This window comes from Camelina sativa, chromosome 1 (genome assembly GCF_030686135.1).
Source record: "Camelina sativa cultivar CO46 ecotype springtype chromosome 1, ASM3068613v1".
NCBI classification, from domain to species: Eukaryota; Viridiplantae; Streptophyta; class Magnoliopsida; order Brassicales; family Brassicaceae; genus Camelina; species Camelina sativa.
In genome coordinates, this window is record NC_141880.1 from 3,766,060 (window position 1) to 3,783,317 (window position 17,258).

At 33.8% G+C, this 17,258-nt stretch overlaps 5 protein-coding genes and 1 long non-coding RNA gene across 9 annotated transcripts; 2 read left to right on the forward strand and 4 right to left on the reverse strand.

The window, feature by feature from the left end:
• Positions 1 to 840: 840 nt before the first annotated feature.
• On the reverse strand, positions 841 to 1,543 carry LOC147949516 (uncharacterized). Its single transcript, XR_015595189.1, has 2 exons — positions 1,340 to 1,543; positions 841 to 1,137 (listed from the first exon to the last, which is right to left on the reverse strand). It is a non-coding gene; the product is annotated as an uncharacterized LOC147949516 (long non-coding RNA).
• Positions 1,544 to 2,723: 1,180 nt separating this feature from the next.
• On the reverse strand, positions 2,724 to 3,905 carry LOC104759357 (small ribosomal subunit protein eS28z/eS28y). Its single transcript, XM_019245451.2, has 2 exons — positions 3,795 to 3,905; positions 2,724 to 3,116 (listed from the first exon to the last, which is right to left on the reverse strand). Exon 2 carries the CDS (start codon positions 3,113 to 3,115, stop codon positions 2,921 to 2,923), a length of 195 nt encoding a protein of 64 aa, XP_019100996.1. The 5' UTR covers position 3,116; positions 3,795 to 3,905; the 3' UTR covers positions 2,724 to 2,920.
• A 4,776-nt stretch (positions 3,906 to 8,681) lies between these two features.
• LOC104759418 (uncharacterized) lies at positions 8,682 to 9,491 on the forward strand. Its single transcript, XM_010482371.2, has one exon. The coding sequence runs from the start codon at positions 8,757 to 8,759 to the stop codon at positions 9,282 to 9,284; it is 528 nt and encodes a 175-aa protein (XP_010480673.1). The 5' UTR covers positions 8,682 to 8,756; the 3' UTR covers positions 9,285 to 9,491.
• Positions 9,492 to 9,570: 79 nt separating this feature from the next.
• LOC104759504 (heme-binding-like protein At3g10130, chloroplastic) lies at positions 9,571 to 11,880 on the reverse strand. The gene is made up of 8 exons (XM_010482438.3): positions 11,548 to 11,880; positions 11,379 to 11,465; positions 11,229 to 11,299; positions 11,033 to 11,134; positions 10,830 to 10,934; positions 10,365 to 10,500; positions 9,874 to 9,983; positions 9,571 to 9,786 (listed from the first exon to the last, which is right to left on the reverse strand). Exons 1-8 carry the CDS (start codon positions 11,819 to 11,821, stop codon positions 9,712 to 9,714), a joined length of 960 nt encoding a protein of 319 aa, XP_010480740.1. The 5' UTR covers positions 11,822 to 11,880; the 3' UTR covers positions 9,571 to 9,711.
• A 154-nt stretch (positions 11,881 to 12,034) lies between these two features.
• Positions 12,035 to 16,890, forward strand: LOC104759575 (anaphase-promoting complex subunit 6-like). Of its 4 annotated transcripts, none has more exons than XR_015578974.1 (17): positions 12,035 to 12,393; positions 12,534 to 12,668; positions 12,897 to 12,970; positions 13,226 to 13,265; positions 13,447 to 13,492; positions 13,619 to 13,698; positions 13,855 to 14,027; positions 14,120 to 14,245; positions 14,495 to 14,569; positions 14,658 to 14,783; positions 14,914 to 15,011; positions 15,115 to 15,197; positions 15,332 to 15,445; positions 15,528 to 15,627; positions 15,729 to 15,764; positions 15,867 to 15,977; positions 16,229 to 16,890. XR_015578974.1 is itself a non-coding variant. In XM_087482882.1 (17 exons), the coding sequence occupies exons 1-16, from the start codon at positions 12,148 to 12,150 to the stop codon at positions 15,969 to 15,971; spliced, it is 1,629 nt and encodes a 542-aa protein (XP_087339008.1). In that variant the 5' UTR covers positions 12,035 to 12,147; the 3' UTR covers positions 15,972 to 15,977; positions 16,229 to 16,890. The 4 variants fall into 4 exon arrangements, 2 of the variants coding, with proteins under 2 accessions (XP_087339008.1, XP_087338972.1); XM_087482882.1 differs by having other exon boundaries at positions 14,942 to 15,011; XR_015578954.1 differs by lacking the exon at positions 16,229 to 16,890 and having other exon boundaries at positions 15,867 to 16,099.
• LOC104704093 (pathogen-related protein-like) lies at positions 16,034 to 16,728 on the reverse strand. The gene is made up of 2 exons (XM_019243400.2): positions 16,444 to 16,728; positions 16,034 to 16,349 (listed from the first exon to the last, which is right to left on the reverse strand). The coding sequence occupies exons 1-2, from the start codon at positions 16,726 to 16,728 to the stop codon at positions 16,194 to 16,196; spliced, it is 441 nt and encodes a 146-aa protein (XP_019098945.2). The 3' UTR covers positions 16,034 to 16,193.
• Positions 16,891 to 17,258: the final 368 nt, after the last annotated feature.

The window sequence follows — 17,258 nt, forward strand, 5'->3', positions numbered from 1 at the left end:
TATTTTTCACGTTTTAAATCAATATAAAGCGTGTTTATAGCTTCAGCTGTAATCAGTTTGTATTCTCAATAAGAAAGAAGGCTTCAGGGTCTTCGGAATAACTTAATAGCAAAAATAAAGAAATAAATGTGCATAATTTTAGCTTAATCTAAGAATAATATAAGCACAATCTAAGAATAACATAAGCATAATATAAGCAACAATATTTATTTCCAGTTTATTTTCAGTTTATACATCCCTAATAAATTAATTGAATTGTTAGATAAATTGAACATTTTAACATATATATATATATATATATATATTTATATGTCTCTCTAATCTGTCCTTGCCAAAAAGACTAAGAGAAATAATAGTTTGCTTAGATAATAATAATCATAATGTAAATGTTAATGATTTAGTTATGGAGTCACACACACACACTATACAAAAAAGATCAAAATAACTAATCTCATTGCAACTGTAGTCAATAACAATTATTATTTTTTGTTTACTCGTACGGCTTCGGACGACACACAAAGACGCATATGGACTCCGGTCATTTCCCCTAAGAAGGTTTAATTCCGAAATGCTAGCTATTTCCAGAACCTGCAAGTGGTAGAATAACACCTGCAGTTTCTAGCTGATCCCAGAGTTGATAACACACATTTACATGGTACTTATTATGACCTTACGAACTTGCATAGAGATGAGTTGGGAACTCATTTCTTTTATGGGGGCCATAGACATTCAGGAGTTCCCCCCCTTACATTGAGTTTGTTATTTCTTTATTTCAGTTTTAGTTTTTTTTTCATTATCAGTTCCTTTTTATTTATTTATATATATTAGTTTGCTTGAGTCTTTTTATGTATGTAAATGTAAATTCTTAATATTTTTGCATGCAACACTATCCCAAAGCTCATAACTTTGATACAATTATAATAAAACGGTTTTATTAAAACCTTTAGCATGGAGTCATACACCTACAAATAAGATCAGGAGAACTAGCCTCCTCGCAAGTGCAATCAGTAACAATTTTTTTTTCCTCTGCAAAAGCTGCCGCGCATGTAGCATTTCTAGCTTTATAGTCACCAGTGCAGATTCGAGCCTCCCATAATCCAGTGATTTTGCACATCTTGGTATTATGAGCTTCCATCTCTATTGTTTTTTTCATCAGTCAATTTAAAAAAAAAAAAAATGAACAAATGGTATCACAAAATTGAAATTAAAATTATGATGTAGTGATTTCTCCCTTTAATTGATTGTAGTACTAATTTCTCAATCAAATTCCTAAGTTATGCTAGTTAACAAATCAAAGCCAAAAAGAAAAAAGAAAAAAGAAAAAAGATTGATATACTACCTCGAACTGGATTCAAAGCAAGGAACATGATAACACATGAAAACAGAAACAACATCGCAGACCTCATAATTTTGATAAATGATTAAGCTGTTTAAGGAAACGAAATTGGATGATGAGATGTTTTTGTGAAAGATTTGACTATATTGCTTGAGTTTGTCCAAAAAAATAAAAGACTATATTGCTTGAGTTTATAATGTTCTTTTTGACTGTTGACCCAACTTCTATTCATATATATATATATGCGTTACAATTTATTTTTAAAAATTTAGACGTTCTAGTTAATTTAATTAATTAAACAATCACTTTGATACAAAAAATAAATTTCAGCAATCAATTAATCAATAACTTTAATACAATATAAAATTGTAAAATTAACCTTTTTCTTTACATATATATATATATATATATGTACGAGTATTTAGATCAAATAAAACAAAATTATTCATAAAATATTGTAGGAAGTAAGGAAGTCCAAAACTAAAGGTGGATTTGTGACTCTATTCCTAACAAAAAAAAAATGTGTAAATGTAACTTATATTAATCTTAATCTTAATCTTATTCTATAATTTTGTTTATCAGTGTTAGCATTTATTTTAAAGATTAGTTAGAGATAGAATCCAGAAACTCTCAAACACAACAGTCTTTTTTTCGAATAAATTTTACATTTTATTCAAAAAAAAATGTAACTTATATTCTTAAAATTTTTGCATGCAACACTATAACTTTTAAAAATGATAAAAGTTCAGTGGATGTGAAATATGAGGAGGTGAGGTTTTTTTGTTGAACGTTGAAACTATATCTTCCTTGTCTTGTCTTTTTAAATGTAGCTCTTGAAACTGCATGCACTTACTACAGTCGTGATTCTCGTGAATTAACATGTCAATTGGACTTATTAATTGACTGAGTTAATGTTCACATTGGACTGTTGACCCAGTTTCATATACGACAACTTACAAGTAAAGTAACTCTCTCTGAGATGTTTCAGTTAGCTTCCAAATACGTACTGTAGATGCCTATATTGTTGTGTGGTTGAAGCCGATTCAATTTTCCGGTACATTTATTGGTTACGGTTGAACAACCATGTTTGAAGATGGTTTGATCTCCACACAATAGTTGATGTGATTTTGGTTTATTAATAGATTGTTTCTTCGTTGCTAAATGTTTAAAAAGAGAATTCAATCAATGGCCAATTACAATCTCAAGTGAACTAATGTTCAGCTCAGACTGTTGACCGAACACCGTAACACGTTGACTCATTGATTTACAGAGTTGACCATTTCAATCTTAAATAATGATGTTCATACTATCTGATTTGGCTCGATATGTTAGTACTAGTTTTACAAATCATCAGTAACAACAAAACTATTCATACACCAAGATCAACTTGAGCCATCCAATGTTTTACTTCTTCATTACTCAAATCAAAATATCTAACTGAAACAGAGTAGAATGCATCAGTCTTTGATGATTTAAAGTTTACATAGAGAAAACAAAAACATAGAATTCATCAACTACCAAAACAATAACATCTTTGTTTCTTCTTTAAAGCAACCAAAAAAACTTTTGGCAAGAGCAAAAGAATCAACGGAGTCTTCTGGCTTCTCTCTCGGACTCGAGCAGGGTGAGAATATCTCCCTCTCTGACTGGTCCTTTGACGTTCCTCATGATGTAACGGTCTGAGTCAGTGAACTTCACTCTAACCTGAGTCACTTGACCCCTTGATCCAGTCCTTCCCATCACCTTCACAACAACAGCGTGCTTGATCTGAGAATCCATCCTGATTCAACAACCCAAAAACAATCAGAAACGAGTTTTACAAAAGGTTGAATCACAAAAGATATATATTCACATTTGAATCAGAAATGTATAACTTTTATAAAGCAATCAGCTCAGGAGTACAGCATATACAAAAACAGCAGAGAAAGCACTACTCAATCTGTTCTCAGTTGCAAATGCAGAAACTAACAGCACTTAGGAACTTGCAACACTTAAGATTACGAAGCTATCAAAATCACATTTAACTGAAACGAACTAGAGATCACATGAATGTAACCTATTCATTATATATAGCAATGTACATTAGAATCAGACTAAAACATCAAAGCAATAGACTTTAAGAGATAAACTTCAAAACCCAGATGTAGAAAACTCAAGATATCATCTCTATGCTTTTTGAAAAGCCAGTAAATGAGATTTTCTCAATCAGTCTCAATTTTTTCTAAATCCTCCTATCCTAATGTAAGAACCCTAACATTTCTTAAGCTCAAAAGCTTGGTTTCTCAATGAATCAGGAGCTAAACTGATATCTAACAAAGCAGGAGACGATAACTGTATACAGATCATAAACGACTCTAAATGATTTCAGAATAAGATAATCAGAAGCAAAAACATATAGAAAACGATCTCTATACGCAGGAATCGAGATAAAACAAGTAATGAGTGAGATGAAGAGAACCTGTTAGAGAGGCTCTGCGGACGGGTTAGAGCTTTAGCGGCGATAAGAGTGAAAGCTCAGAAGATAGAAGATAATAGAAAGAACCCTAATTTCGAGAGACGCGATCAGAACTTTATAGATATTGTACCAAAAGTCAAAATCAGGTTATAAATCCTTGACCCGGTTTTAAGACCGTAACCAGTTCAATTTAATCCCATACCGAACCGGTTCTTTTATTGTCTCGACAAAGAATTTGACGGTTATTGGAGTTACTGTCTATTACAAACCTTTAATCTCATCATGTATATTAAATAGTAATATGAGAATTAAAATCGTTTTTTTTTTGACATCCAAGAAAATGTAACCTTATGACTTTAATATTGGACAGCCTTATACTTCTTTAGTATTGTATAAGGTTGCATTTCTTAACAATTAACCTATGGTAAAAATATTTTTTTTTTACAGCAATGGTCAAAGTAAACGAATAATTACATCAGGATATTAGAAAAACTGAATGATTAAAAAAAATTCCTGAAAAAATAATAATTGGGAACCTAGTAATAATAAATACAACAATAACAAAACTTAGACGCATCTAAAATTTTCAATCTATATATAGCTCGTTAATAAAAAAAATCAAGTGTGGTGAAAAATAACAACAATTTCATATATTAATAATATAACCAATTCATCAAAGTTTAGGAAAAAAAAAAGAACATTAAAAATAGAAATATGTCACCCAATATATTTTGGAAAGGGTGAAAATTAATTGAGAACCAAATAAGCAAATAATAATAAATAAAGAGATAAAAAACATTTTAAATATCCAAATTCTCATAATATAATATAATATCTATGAAAACAATGATTTTTTTTTGCAAAAGCAAACTGAGGATTTTGTTTAGATATATATATATACACACATATATGTATTTGGTAAATATATATGTATATACACAATAATATAAATATATGGACTACAAGGAAAATAACAAAAAACTTTATTTTGATGATGAATTTAATAAAATGTAATAAATTGGGTATGGTAAAGTAAGGGAAAAATGATATGCAAAAGATGTGCATAATGATTAATGAATAAGAAGGAGGTTAATCATTAACAGTTAATGAGATGAAAAAAAGTAAATACCTAGCTTATGATTAAGTGAAATATGAATATATGATAGATGTGAAGGACATAATAGTAGTTAAGGTGATGTGATCCATCATTTCTTAATTTCTTTTTGTTGTCGTTCATTTGATTAATATGAATTTAAATGTCAATATTAGAAAAGATCTAGGAATTTTCTTTAGTTTCTATATGTGATTAGTAGTAGTGATTTCTCTAATTAGCAATAAAATATTATTTTGCCAACAGTTAGTAAGCTGATTCAAAACTTTGGCCATAACGTTTGTCTTAAAATTTTAATATTCAATTTACAGATATTACATTTATTTTTTAATATGAACCCCACAAAATCTAGTAGACCTTTTGGTGTCTCCAATCCAAGTCATAACCAAGTAGTTAGATCCATATATAGTTTCTAAATATCTACATTTTTATGTTTGATAACGATTAAAAGTATTATATTAATATCAAATTCTCACGAATATATATATATATATATTTTTTTTTTTTTTTTTTCGTCGAAATTAAATTTTATTAACTAAAAAAAATCAAAATGCAAATTGTTGGCAAGCCAAATAGGCGGATTACAGTTAGCACCATAAAATTAGAATTATTAGTACACTCTAACTTTGCTATATGTCAGCAACACTATTAGAATGTCGCTTGACATGAGTAAAACTTATAGATATGAATTTTGAAGCCCAAAATTGTATGTTTGACAATATCCCTATATATGTTGTGTATTAAAATTTGACTGTCGTTTTTTTAGTATGTGCCAAAGCTTATGTTTCCATAGGTGAACTTGTAATTTGTAAACAGAGGAATCCCATGACTTTGTAAGAAATCTGTTACATGATACAATATTACTATTCATTGTAGATAATAATAATTATTTTACTGATATTAATCTGTATGTTTTATCATCGTTCATCATGATATCAAAATTACTGATCGTATACCATTTAAGTTATATTTTAAATCATTATTGATGTTATTCCATTTATTATTGTATAGATGACTTTTTTTCCCTTCAGTATAGATGACTATACCACCTAATCTAAATCAGTATAGATGACTATACCACCTAATGTAGTGTTAAACTAATTATTATTCATGTTTTTCAAAAAAGAACAGGCTTGTTTATGTATATTATAATTATCATGATGTGGAACTTGGTGATGAGATTTGTATGCATAGAAATTCATGATATGGATGCATAGGGTATCATTCATCATATTTTACAACAACAACAAAATTTCCATCTGTATCATGTTAAAATATTTCTGCCGCCACCACTAAATGGGGGGAGTGCACTCATCAGTGCCCTACATTGTAAGCAAAGGCAAATCAAATCCTTTATTTAGTAATTTTTTAATTTATCTTTGGCTTAGATCATCATTCATCAACATCCACTATATTACCAAAGAAAGAAAAAAACAACCCTAGATTTTTCTTCTTTACCCACCCATGAATTGTATGTTTTTTTCTTAATCCTTACCTCTTTATCTTTTGAGATTTTTAAATCAACGGTCAACGAAAAAGTTAAAACCCACATTCAGTAAAAAAAAAAAAAGGACATAACTTTTGCCGACCAAAAGAAAAAGGAAAGTAAATAATATATCTAAACCCACCTATGGTCTCTCCAATACGTTAATTATGCACTTGGTATGATTATCGTATCATATGTATTGGGATTAATATGAATCCATACCTAAAAATTCTCGTTTACAAAGGAAAAATATATACAGAATACGAAACATGCTTCATTGGTGGAACCTATTATGGAACCCACTTTAACATCGTAAGCACTTAAAACTTAGTTGATGAAATGGACCACACTACCCAAAAATATCAACTTTGCAGAAGCTTACGTTATCAAGAGGGGGCAAGTACGTAGGATTATATGTATAAATGTGTATATGTGAGATAGTGATGGATATAGAAACTTTGGTGAAACTACTAGCTAGGCAAGAAGTAGATAGATAACTAAGTTTGTAAAGAGTGTTCGGTTTTCTTGTTATAGATTAGGCTATGTATATGCCTTAACGGTCCAGTATTTCTTTGTGCAAGTATAACAGATGACGTCAAAATTTATTTTAGGCAGACCCGAATGCTTACTTCTTTTGGGATCACAAGAAATCAAGTTTGGCGAATAGCCAAAATAAAGAGTACGTAATTTACCAAATTCAAGCGTGCAAGAGATCGATTTGATTATTTTCCTTTTTGGAATTTATTAGGATATATACCCACGTACGTTATGAAAACTAAGTTTTGGATGAATTTTACGCATGGATCTTGTTCGCTTGGTTTGACTTATTATAAGCTAGATTCGTAGCAAACGGTGTTCGAATCAACAACATGTTAAAGATCCGACGTTACGAAAGACACAATACCGAGTCAAGCTATATAGCTTTGAGCAACAATTCAAAACTACAATAAAAATCACAAAACTTGAGTTAATGCAAACAAATGAGGATATTGCAATGCAAATCTATTGACAGTGCACATATCTATCTAAAGGTATAGCGTTTTTACTAATCATTTTAACAAAAGCAATTATAACATGACGTATAGTGAGAACAGAGATTAGTATAGGAGAAAGTGGGACTTGCATGCGCATATTAGCAATTAAGAGAAATTGGAAATATTTCTCAATATTCAATGTAAGAATGATTATAGAAATCAAGTTGTGGTTCGAATTTGGAAGTGACATCCACTCATCAAAAGTCATTTGGACTCCTTTTGTGGTCCTCCTAGCTAGAGTCCTAGTGGCTCCACCTTATGAAGTAGGCAAGCCTCCGCTACAATCCTTTTCTTTTTGGTCAATTGATTGTGAATGGTTGTAAGTTGTAACAGTTGAATCTAGTGTGGTTAGACGTTCACTAACGTATAAATATGGTTGGTGTAATGCAATCACAAAAGTGTTAAATTCTTTCCAATACAGATTTAGTCAATTCTATTTATAAACATAACGTGGTCTGCTTTAGTGTTTAGTTCTATCGATGCGGCAAATGAATGTTCCTAAATCTTTAATCTTTTCTTTTTCCTTAACAAACGAAGAGAAATTATATATGTGACCACCATCCTTATTAATTTAACCGACATGAAATGAATCATTATTAATCAAACAACTTGAATATACAAAACTAGTTTAACATTCTCTTATAAGTTATAAGTGACACTAGTTCAATTCTTTAAAAGAACAATATATATATATATATATATATATATCTTTCAACAAGAACATGGGGAGTCATTAAACAATATAATATTGAAGGGTTTGGTGATAAATGTAATTTTAATCTAATCAATTTGAGTATCTTATACCACTTACATAACTCATGAACATACACTTTGGATGCATGCTATGGTGCGGTGATGCACGACATGCAACTTTGGAGGATACCATCCGTTGGGGACATTCAGCCTAACTACGTTTCATTGATTCAAATCCTTTTACTTGATATATTCTGACCACACTAGTCACATTTACCACCTTTTACACCACAACTACTAACTACAACTAATATTACAAGATATTTATCTACATTCGATTAGTTTTATTTTTGTTAGGAGATCCAATTTTTAAAAATATATAATTAGGAGAGCACCACCCGACCACACCCCCACCACGAAAGATATAAACACTTTTAAAAATGAGATAAAGATCAATTAGGGGTCCATCTGAGATAAGGGCATTTTCATGAATACTCTCGAAGTGCAAGGGCATTTACATAACCGTAAGCTCTATAAGTATGTGCAAACAGAAGTCTCCAAAAAACTCAAGAGACGAAAAAATATAATCTCTTAAGCATTAGTTTTATCTACAAAAGAAATCACAAACTAAAGTAATAAGTATGGGGAACTGTTTAGTAATGGAGAACAAAGTGATAAAGATAATGAGAAACGATGGGAAAGTAGTTGAATACAGAGGACCCATGAAGGTTCATCACATCCTCACCCAATTCTCTCCTCACTACTCCCTCTTTGACTCTCTCTCCAACAATTGCCATCTTCATCCACAAGCCAAGCTTCTCTGTGGTCGTCTTTACTATCTCTTGCCCAAGGAGACGACCACAACCAAGAAGAACATGAAGACGATGAAGAAAGTCAGATTTTCAATTCCAGAGGTGGATAAAGAAGAAGAAGAAGATGATAGATTAACAGATTGTGGAGACAACACTAAGGAGAAGACTAATGGAGTTGTGAGAGTGAAGATGGTTGTAAGTAAGCAAGAGCTTGAGAAGCTGCTTCAAGGAGGCTCAGTTCATGATATGGTTTATAGGACTCTTGCTAAGCAACATCTTTGTGATGATGGTGGTGACGATGATGAGTGTCATAAAGGTTGGAGACCTTTGTTAGATAGCATTCCTGAAACTAATTAGCCCATAGGATGTTCATATCTACATATATGTGACATATACTTATATATATACATACAATGATAACAGAGACTCAAAGCTTGTTCAAGAGAAAAAAGAAACACATGTAATTCCCAGATACACTGCTCCAACTTCCAAGTGTAATAGATGCAACCCCTTTTGTAGAATGTTCAAAGTTTGTATCAAAACAAGAAAACGGGAATTTGTTAAGATGGAATTTGTTTTTATTTTTAAAGCCTATAGGCATCTCTAGTGGCCTATAAGCAAAGCAAAGATCCATAATGGTGGGTGAAGAAAATGGCTTCACAGAGACCATTTATTAATAATTACTACTCATTTTCAATTATTCAAGTAAACGCGTTTTTTCTTTAGCACAGATGTTTGAACTGTGTATGTATATACATGTATGTATGTACTAGAGATGAGGGGGTTAATCTTCTTTGGTTTCAACTTCGAGAGAGACCTCGTTGCGGCGCATAAATGGGAGAGTGAATGGTGGATTATACTGCAGGAAATGAACTCATTAGTGTCAGTAGAGAGTCTAAGACATAAGACTGGATTTTCATTATTTTAATTATGATTGTTGATGAACCTGTGCAACTTCAACTGAAACTCCATCTTTCACTCGAAACTTCTTGTCATTTTGAAGAGCTCTCCTTAGCTCTTGCTCCCGTTTCTCAATCTCTTCATCGGTAACATAGCCTGAAAACAAAGTTGATTTTGTTCACCGATAACAACAAAAATCTGAGTATGTTAGATGCTTTAAGAGGTACCCTCTGAAAGACAACTATTCCAAACCATGATGAATATGTAATAATCATTATTATGTGTTTACATGTCAAGGTTGTGTACTGTATATTACACATTAGACTAGACATTACTATCTTAGAGAATTCATTAGCTTCAAGAAAAACACTTGTTCTTCATTGTAGCAAATTTGTGCTGAAATTTTTGACCTCATGTTGCAATCATGAGAAGACAGGCATATATAAATGGAACTGGTTTGGTGTTCTCTGGTCTATATCATTGATTATTCAAACTAGAGTATCATCAGACGTGGAAGTGAAATCGAGTATCCTTTACCTGAGAAGGCGACAAGAGCAACAATCTTTCGTGGCACCTCCTGAATTTTGACTGAAGGATCTTTTGGCAATGGCAAATTCGAACCATACTTTGAGGGCATGACAAAAGACATCCGCCACTGGTTTTGATCTTTAGCCTGAAGCAACAGTATACATGCAAATAAATAAGATACTACAAAACTAGGAGTAAGACCGAGAACAAGATAAAAGATGAATCAGAGACAATTTCAGAAAACATTTATTGTACATAATAGGAAAATAATACTATCCACTATCACTGATATAGACTCTAAAGCATAGGAGTGTGATGCTCTCAGTAACAATCAACTAGATATGGTAATAAACAGAAGAAACTAACTAACTCAAAGCTACTCCAATTCTCCAAATTATGCTATCTATGTTAAAATAAGCTGAGAACTTCCAAAAAAGAGACGCTCCATGATCCATTGATGAGATATAATAATACCTTGCTAGTTATCACCGGAGTTGTCATTTCCATCTTCTCTCCAACAGATTGGACTTTACGAGTAACAACAGGGGTCGTCATCTCCATTTTCTCTTTTATTGTGTTCTAATGAAAAACAAAAGTATCCAAATTTAAAGCAAAACAACAATTCAAAATCATACAAAAGATGCAGCAAAATCCATAAGGAATGCCTTCATAAGTACCTTACCAAAGAGGTACTCAGCTAACACATTGAAAGACTTAGAAGGACCATAGAAGTCAAATCCATTTTCCCCTGGCATAGTAGTCTCGGCCACAAAATAAGGCTGTTCCAAATTCATAACATCAAACTAACTAAGACCCCAGTTTAAAACAGAGAGTCTGAGTGAAACCACCAAGATAATAGAAATTAAGAACAACCTCGACTTCTCTAATCTCGTACTTGTCTGTCTTACTTAGAACTTTGAAATCCATTGTCTCGAGATCAGGAACTACAGAAAAAAAAAAAAAATTCAAGCTTTAACAAATAAAAAGTGAACACAAAGCTAAACAATTAAGCTACAAACTAACCAGACATCAAAGCTTCTTCAAGATTAGAGCTATTGAAACTCTTGGGAAACACGTATTTCGCAGTCTCCACCACCAAATCAGCCAAAACTACAATGGAATTTGACAATGGCGAAGCTCAGATACAGAAAAATTACGGCAATAGAAAGACTATGAAAGACGGAACATTTACGGCGTTGGGAGACAGAGGACGCCTGAGAGGCGAGAGCAAAGACAAGAGAAACCCTAGATTCAGTGGCGGACACTACGGCTGCTTGACTCTGCCGTTGTTGCCTCGTAGCTCTGTTCATAGCCATCACTCTCTCCGTTCTGACGCCGGAGCAAACAATTGAGCATCTCTGGCTATGGTTCCGATACGAATTGAGATCGATTGAGAATTTCGTGTGAGACGAAGAGAGAAGAGAAAGGGATGATGATGATGCAATGGAGGAGCTGATGATCATCATCTCTCTTCTTCGCAATCAATCAATCTTTGGAATTCCCATAAACAAAACAAAATAATATTTATTTATTTAACGACCGCTCGATTTTTTTCCTAAACGATGCCGTTTGGTTGGACGGTGGACCTATCCATACATCAAACCGGTAAATTTCTTGCTACGAACCAATCGGTTTAATACGGTTTTCTTTTATTATTATAATTACACTCTCCCGCCGAGGCTCTTGGCTTTGTCTCGACGACTGAGAGAAAACGGAGTCGCACAATTTTCCGATTATCCCAAATTTTTTTGTTTTTGTTGAGATCTTTTGCTTAGATTCTGGTGAGGAAGCTATGAGGGAAGAAGAAATTGAGAAGATCCGAGGCGTGGTTCGAGACTGCGTAAGTAAGCATTTGTACTCGTCGGCCATCTTCTTCGCCGACAAAGTAGCGGCACTCACCAATGACCCAGCTGACATTTATATGCAAGCTCAAGCTCTTTTTCTCGGCCGACATTACCGACGCGCCTTTCACCTTCTCAACGCCTCTAAGATTGTCCTCCGAGATCTTCGATTCGTTTACCTCGCCGCCAAATGCCTCGTAATTCCGATTTCTCCCTTCTTCTTCTATCTAATTATCTATTTCTCGTGGGATGGGATTAGGAATTACAGATTGTTTCGCTTGATTAGAGGAGGGTTTTAGGGTTTATCGGGTAAATTATGTGTGTGTCGTCTCTTCAGGAGGAATTGAAGGAATGGGATCAGTGTCTCTTGATGCTTGGTGATGCTAAGGTTGATGAAGATGGAATTGTCTATGATGCCAAAGATGGTAACGTCATAGATTTTGATAAACATGCAGAGGACCGAGAGATTAATGTAAGTTAGATTTTTTTTTTTTTACTCTATTCAAATGTATTCCCATACGTCATTCTAGATGTACTGTAGGTAGTAGTAGTATACGACTTTAGAAGGTTTACTTAGTGAAATTTCTTTTGGAATAAAATTAATCGGTATGACTAATATATACGGTTTCTCCACTATACCATCTGAGGTTGAAGGTTTTGCAAGTACCTGCACTGATATATGTGGGGTTGTCTTTTGCAGATTTCATCGGCAATATGCTTCTTAAGAGGGAAAGCATATGGAGCGTTACAAAACCGTTCTCAGGCTCGACAATGGTCAGTGAGCCTTCTTTCACTTATCTTTCTTGTTCAGGGGATCATTTGCATTTTGATGATTTTGAGAGACTGATCTTATTGAGTTTGTGGTGTAACATGATCTGAGAGCATGTATTTAAGTTTCACTGAACTGCTAGTAGGAAATATTAGGATCTTCTTGTGTAATCTGGCTGATCCATCTATCATGATTGAGTGGTGTGTGGGAATCTCGAACTCCATATCCATTTAACTCATTAGTTTCGGTTGGTTTTGCAGGTACAAAGCTGCTATAAAGGCTGATCCTCTGTGCTATGAGGTACTTTTAGCGCCCTAGTCAATTGCTGCATGTTATTTTTAGTTACCATGGGAAGTTGCAAAGCTAATGTGGGAAGATAAAATTCTCTTCATCACTGTATAGTAGTAAAAAACCTGATGTAGCTCTTGTAGTTATCAGAAAACTGTTACATGGATGTGATTTCTGTAATCTATCCTTTCAGGCTTTGGAATGCCTCATTGAAAGTCATATGCTTACATCTGAAGAAGGTGAGTTATAGTTTTTTAGCTTTTTCATTCTTCTTCATTTTATCGTCTTATTTGTTTCATGTTGCAGTCGTTTACATGATTAGAAGTTAACTGAGACTTCAATTGACTTTTATTACATAAATTCAGAATCGAGTCTGCTTTCCTCACTGCAATCTAGTCCAGAAGACGGATGGCTCTCGTCTTTCTATTCATGCTTGATAAAGAAGGTAAACATTTCTATGTTGTACAGTGTTGATTCGATGTGGCAATAGTTATGTGGCGCTTATATTTGGAATTTGCTTGCTGATTCTCTACTCTGCTAATTTCTATTGGCAAGCATCTTTCCTTTTTCTTCTTGGTCCTTACTAGTTCTTCATGTCCAGTATGACAAACAGAGCACGATAGATGCTAAGTTCAAGAAGCTTGAGAACGAAAGTGGTAGTGTCTCTGGATCATCGATGATCACATTGGCTAATAACACTGATCTGTTGGCCTGTAAAGCTGAGTACTACCATCAGTGCTGTGAATATCAGAAGTGTTTCGAACTAACCTCTGCGTAAGTTGTATAGTACTGCTGAGACTAAATTTTGAGCAATATGAAACTTGAATGATTATAGCAATGTGATCTCTTTTGGTCTTATTTGACAGACTCCTTGAGAAAGATCCTTTTCATTTGAAGTGTACCTTGGTACATTTGGCCGCTGCCATGGAACTTGGTAATTCAAATGAGCTTTATCTAATGGCGTGCAATTTGGTAAAAGACTACCCTTTAAAGTGAGTATAAAATTTACATACTCAAGCTATATGGCCAGTGGGTGAGCATGTCAATATAGTTTTTATCCCAATCGCAGCTTGTCAAGACCATGAATCAACTTCAAGAGCATGTTTTTCTGGTTGAATATGTTTTCTTTACTTCATCTCGTTGAACATGTGAAAATGATTTCACATTTTTGTGTCTGAGTCAAATTTGCATGATTCCTTTGCTTGATGCTGTGGTATAAATACTCATATGTGGTTTTGTAGAGCGTTGTCATTGTTTGCCGTGGGTTGTTACTACTATTGTATCAAAAAGTATGCTGAAGCTCGGCGGTACTTTAGGTAATGGCATTATGCAGTCTTGATCAACTCTAGTGGTAGGTGCATGTGTCTGACCTAGTCCCCCATTTATTTTTATATGGTCTTGCAGTAAAGCTACGAGTATAGATGGCTCATTCTCACCAGCTTGGATAGGTTATGGTAATTCCTTTGCTGCCCAAGAGGAGGCTGACCAAGCCATGTCTGCCTATCGCACTGCCGCTAGGCTATTGCCAGGGTAATCAAGTTACTCTTGTTTTCTTCAAAACTAGTGACTGTAAATGTGTGACTTGTGTCCAAAATGAGTCATTCTTAGCCCTCTAGCATTGTAGAAGTGTTCTTATTACGTCACAAATTGTTTTTTACAGGTTGAGTCTTGATATTATCTTGTTCCAGGTGTCATTTGCCAACTCTGTACATTGGAATGGAGTATATGCGAACTCACAGCTACAAGCTTGCGGACCAGGTAACAAGTTAGACAATGCTGTCGGATCTATTCAAACTATATGACTTATTGACTTATCTTTGTGCAAATATTGTATATACTTTGATCCCTTGTCTTTGTCCAGTTTTTCATGCAAGCAAAGGCGATATGCCCTTCGGATCCACTTGTTTACAATGAACTCGGAGTTGTTGCATATCACATGAAAGAGTGCGTTCCTCTTCTATTTACAGTCTACTTATCTCTTGAGATTTCCAAATGCTATTAACGACAAAGCTACACTATAAAATAGGGAAAAGGTAATGATCCAGTAAATTGAGTCAACAACATTAACTATATTTCAGGTATGGTGAAGCTGTGCGGTGGTTTGAGTTGACATTGTCCCATATACCATCTGCATTAACTGAAACCTGGGAACCAACTGTGGTCAATCTTGCTCATGCATATAGAAAGCAAAGGTGTATTTTGGTGCACACACAACTAGCATCTCCTGTTGTGAATGTAATGAAGTTATTGACTCGTGAAATTTCTTATAAACAGAAAGGACCTTGAAGCTATCTCATATTATGAGAAAGCACTTACACTATCGACAAAAAGCTTAAGCACTTATTCCGGCTTGGCTTACACTTACCATTTGCAGGTATTTGAATGTACTTTTAAACGACAGTCATTTCTTTGAAACAATACTTGCGTTGATTATCACATTTTTTCCATTTCCATTTCCATCTCATTCTTGTCTAGGGGAAATTCTCAGCTGCCATCTCATATTATCACAAGGTATACACTCTACTATATATTAGAACTATAATTATTTCCTTAATTTTCTTCTCTGACTGTCGGTGAGCTATACATTTTTCAAAAAAAAATTTCCTATTTCAGGCCTTGTGGTTGAAACCTGATGATCAATTTTGTACCGAAATGTTGAACGTAGCTCTCATGGATGAATGTCATACTGGGGTTGATGCAAAGGTTGAGCTCTGCTAGAAATTGGTCAGTTAAATTAACCGTCTTATTCTAGTTCTTGTTGTAATTTATCTGTACTATCATTGTGACGCCTAACACAACTTATAATTTATTCCATGCATCAATAACCAAGAGACTGTTACAATATATTCTTTAAAGGGTCAAATACACTTCTGCTTTTTAATTTTCTGGTATAAACCAACGTTATACGGACAATAGACATTCATAGATAAATAAAATTTCTTAGTGTGTGAATGGGCAGCTTTTTTTCTCTGCAGTGTTGTCTCCAGTGTCTGTGGTTTTGGTCTCTGATATAGGAGGTCCCTTGAGTAGTCCCCCGAACAGTTCTCCTGGATCATAGTAAATCTCAATCTCCTCTGCTCTAAGCGATTCATCAACCTGTAGAGAACCTCTAGAAGTATGTGAATCCGGATGCTAGAGTTTTAACCATTTTAAGATTAGGAGAGACACATATTCATGCTTCAGACATAACCTTTAGAACTCCTAGACCCAGGAACTGAACCATTTCCCCAGTAGGAGCATGACCTTTGAAAGTTCCTTCAAAGTATCCCCAGTGTCTAAACTTGAAGGCGATAACAGGCGGTCTTGAGTACACATAGAGTACTTCCCATGCAAAGCCGCGTGGTAAAGCAGATCTAAAGGCGTCATGTGATGACTCGAAGCTCTCTTCCTCTGGCTTGTAGTACTGAAACTCTTGAGGCAACCTGGAACACTGTACTTGGATACTGAACTCTCGAGTCTCGATCTTATAATACATTTTTTGGCGTTATTTCTCCTCTTGCCGTCTTGCGTTGTTATCAAATTCTGTTTTTGTTTTGTTTCCAAAGGAACCCAAATCTTAAAGCCAAGTTTGTTTTGGTTTTACCCCAATAACTTGATCAAGGTTATTTACTTATTTTATTTTAAATCGTTTAGTATCCTTCCAAAATCTTAATAAAACGCACCAGCAAAAGAGTACCTGAGAAAGAGATGAACGGCCATTTATAATGTTTATAGTAAAGGTATTTTGATTTTTTTTTTAAGTATATGCTACTATTATTTAAAGAAATTTATGTCAACAGACATTTAATACAAATAAATAATACGTTTAGTTTGTATGAAAATAGATATAATTAAATAATGATAGTTTTATACAATTTTTTTTTTTTTTTGAATATGCGTATGCTATCTTTATCTACCATTCAAGATTTTTGTTATGTTACCTCTTCTATTCACAAATTTTGTGATGGTTCCTTTATTTTCCATTCACAAATCAAATACCTGTTTATACCACCTCTGCAAACACCT

Coding starts and splice junctions, on each gene's coding strand:
- LOC104759504 (XM_010482438.3), bottom strand. CDS start 11,821: ATGATGATCATCAGCTCCTCCATTGCATCATCATCATCCCTTTCTCTT. Junction 10,501..10,829: donor CTCCGGTGATAACTAGCAAG/GTATTATTATAT, acceptor CTGTTGCTTCAG/GCTAAAGATCAAAACCAGTG. Junction 9,984..10,364: donor TGCTCTTGTCGCCTTCTCAG/GTAAAGGATACT, acceptor CTTTGTTTTCAG/GCTATGTTACCGATGAAGAG.
- LOC104759418 (XM_010482371.2), top strand. CDS start 8,757: ATGGGGAACTGTTTAGTAATGGAGAACAAAGTGATAAAGATAATGAGA.
- LOC104759575 (XM_087482882.1), top strand. CDS start 12,148: ATGAGGGAAGAAGAAATTGAGAAGATCCGAGGCGTGGTTCGAGACTGC. Junction 14,028..14,119: donor TGTTTCGAACTAACCTCTGC/GTAAGTTGTATA, acceptor CTTATTTGACAG/ACTCCTTGAGAAAGATCCTT. Junction 15,012..15,114: donor GCTACAAGCTTGCGGACCAG/GTAACAAGTTAG, acceptor GTCTTTGTCCAG/TTTTTCATGCAAGCAAAGGC.
- LOC104704093 (XM_019243400.2), bottom strand. CDS start 16,728: ATGTATTATAAGATCGAGACTCGAGAGTTCAGTATCCAAGTACAGTGT. Junction 16,350..16,443: donor TGGGTCTAGGAGTTCTAAAG/GTTATGTCTGAA, acceptor GGTTCTCTACAG/GTTGATGAATCGCTTAGAGC.
- LOC104759357 (XM_019245451.2), bottom strand. CDS start 3,115: ATGGATTCTCAGATCAAGCACGCTGTTGTTGTGAAGGTGATGGGAAGG.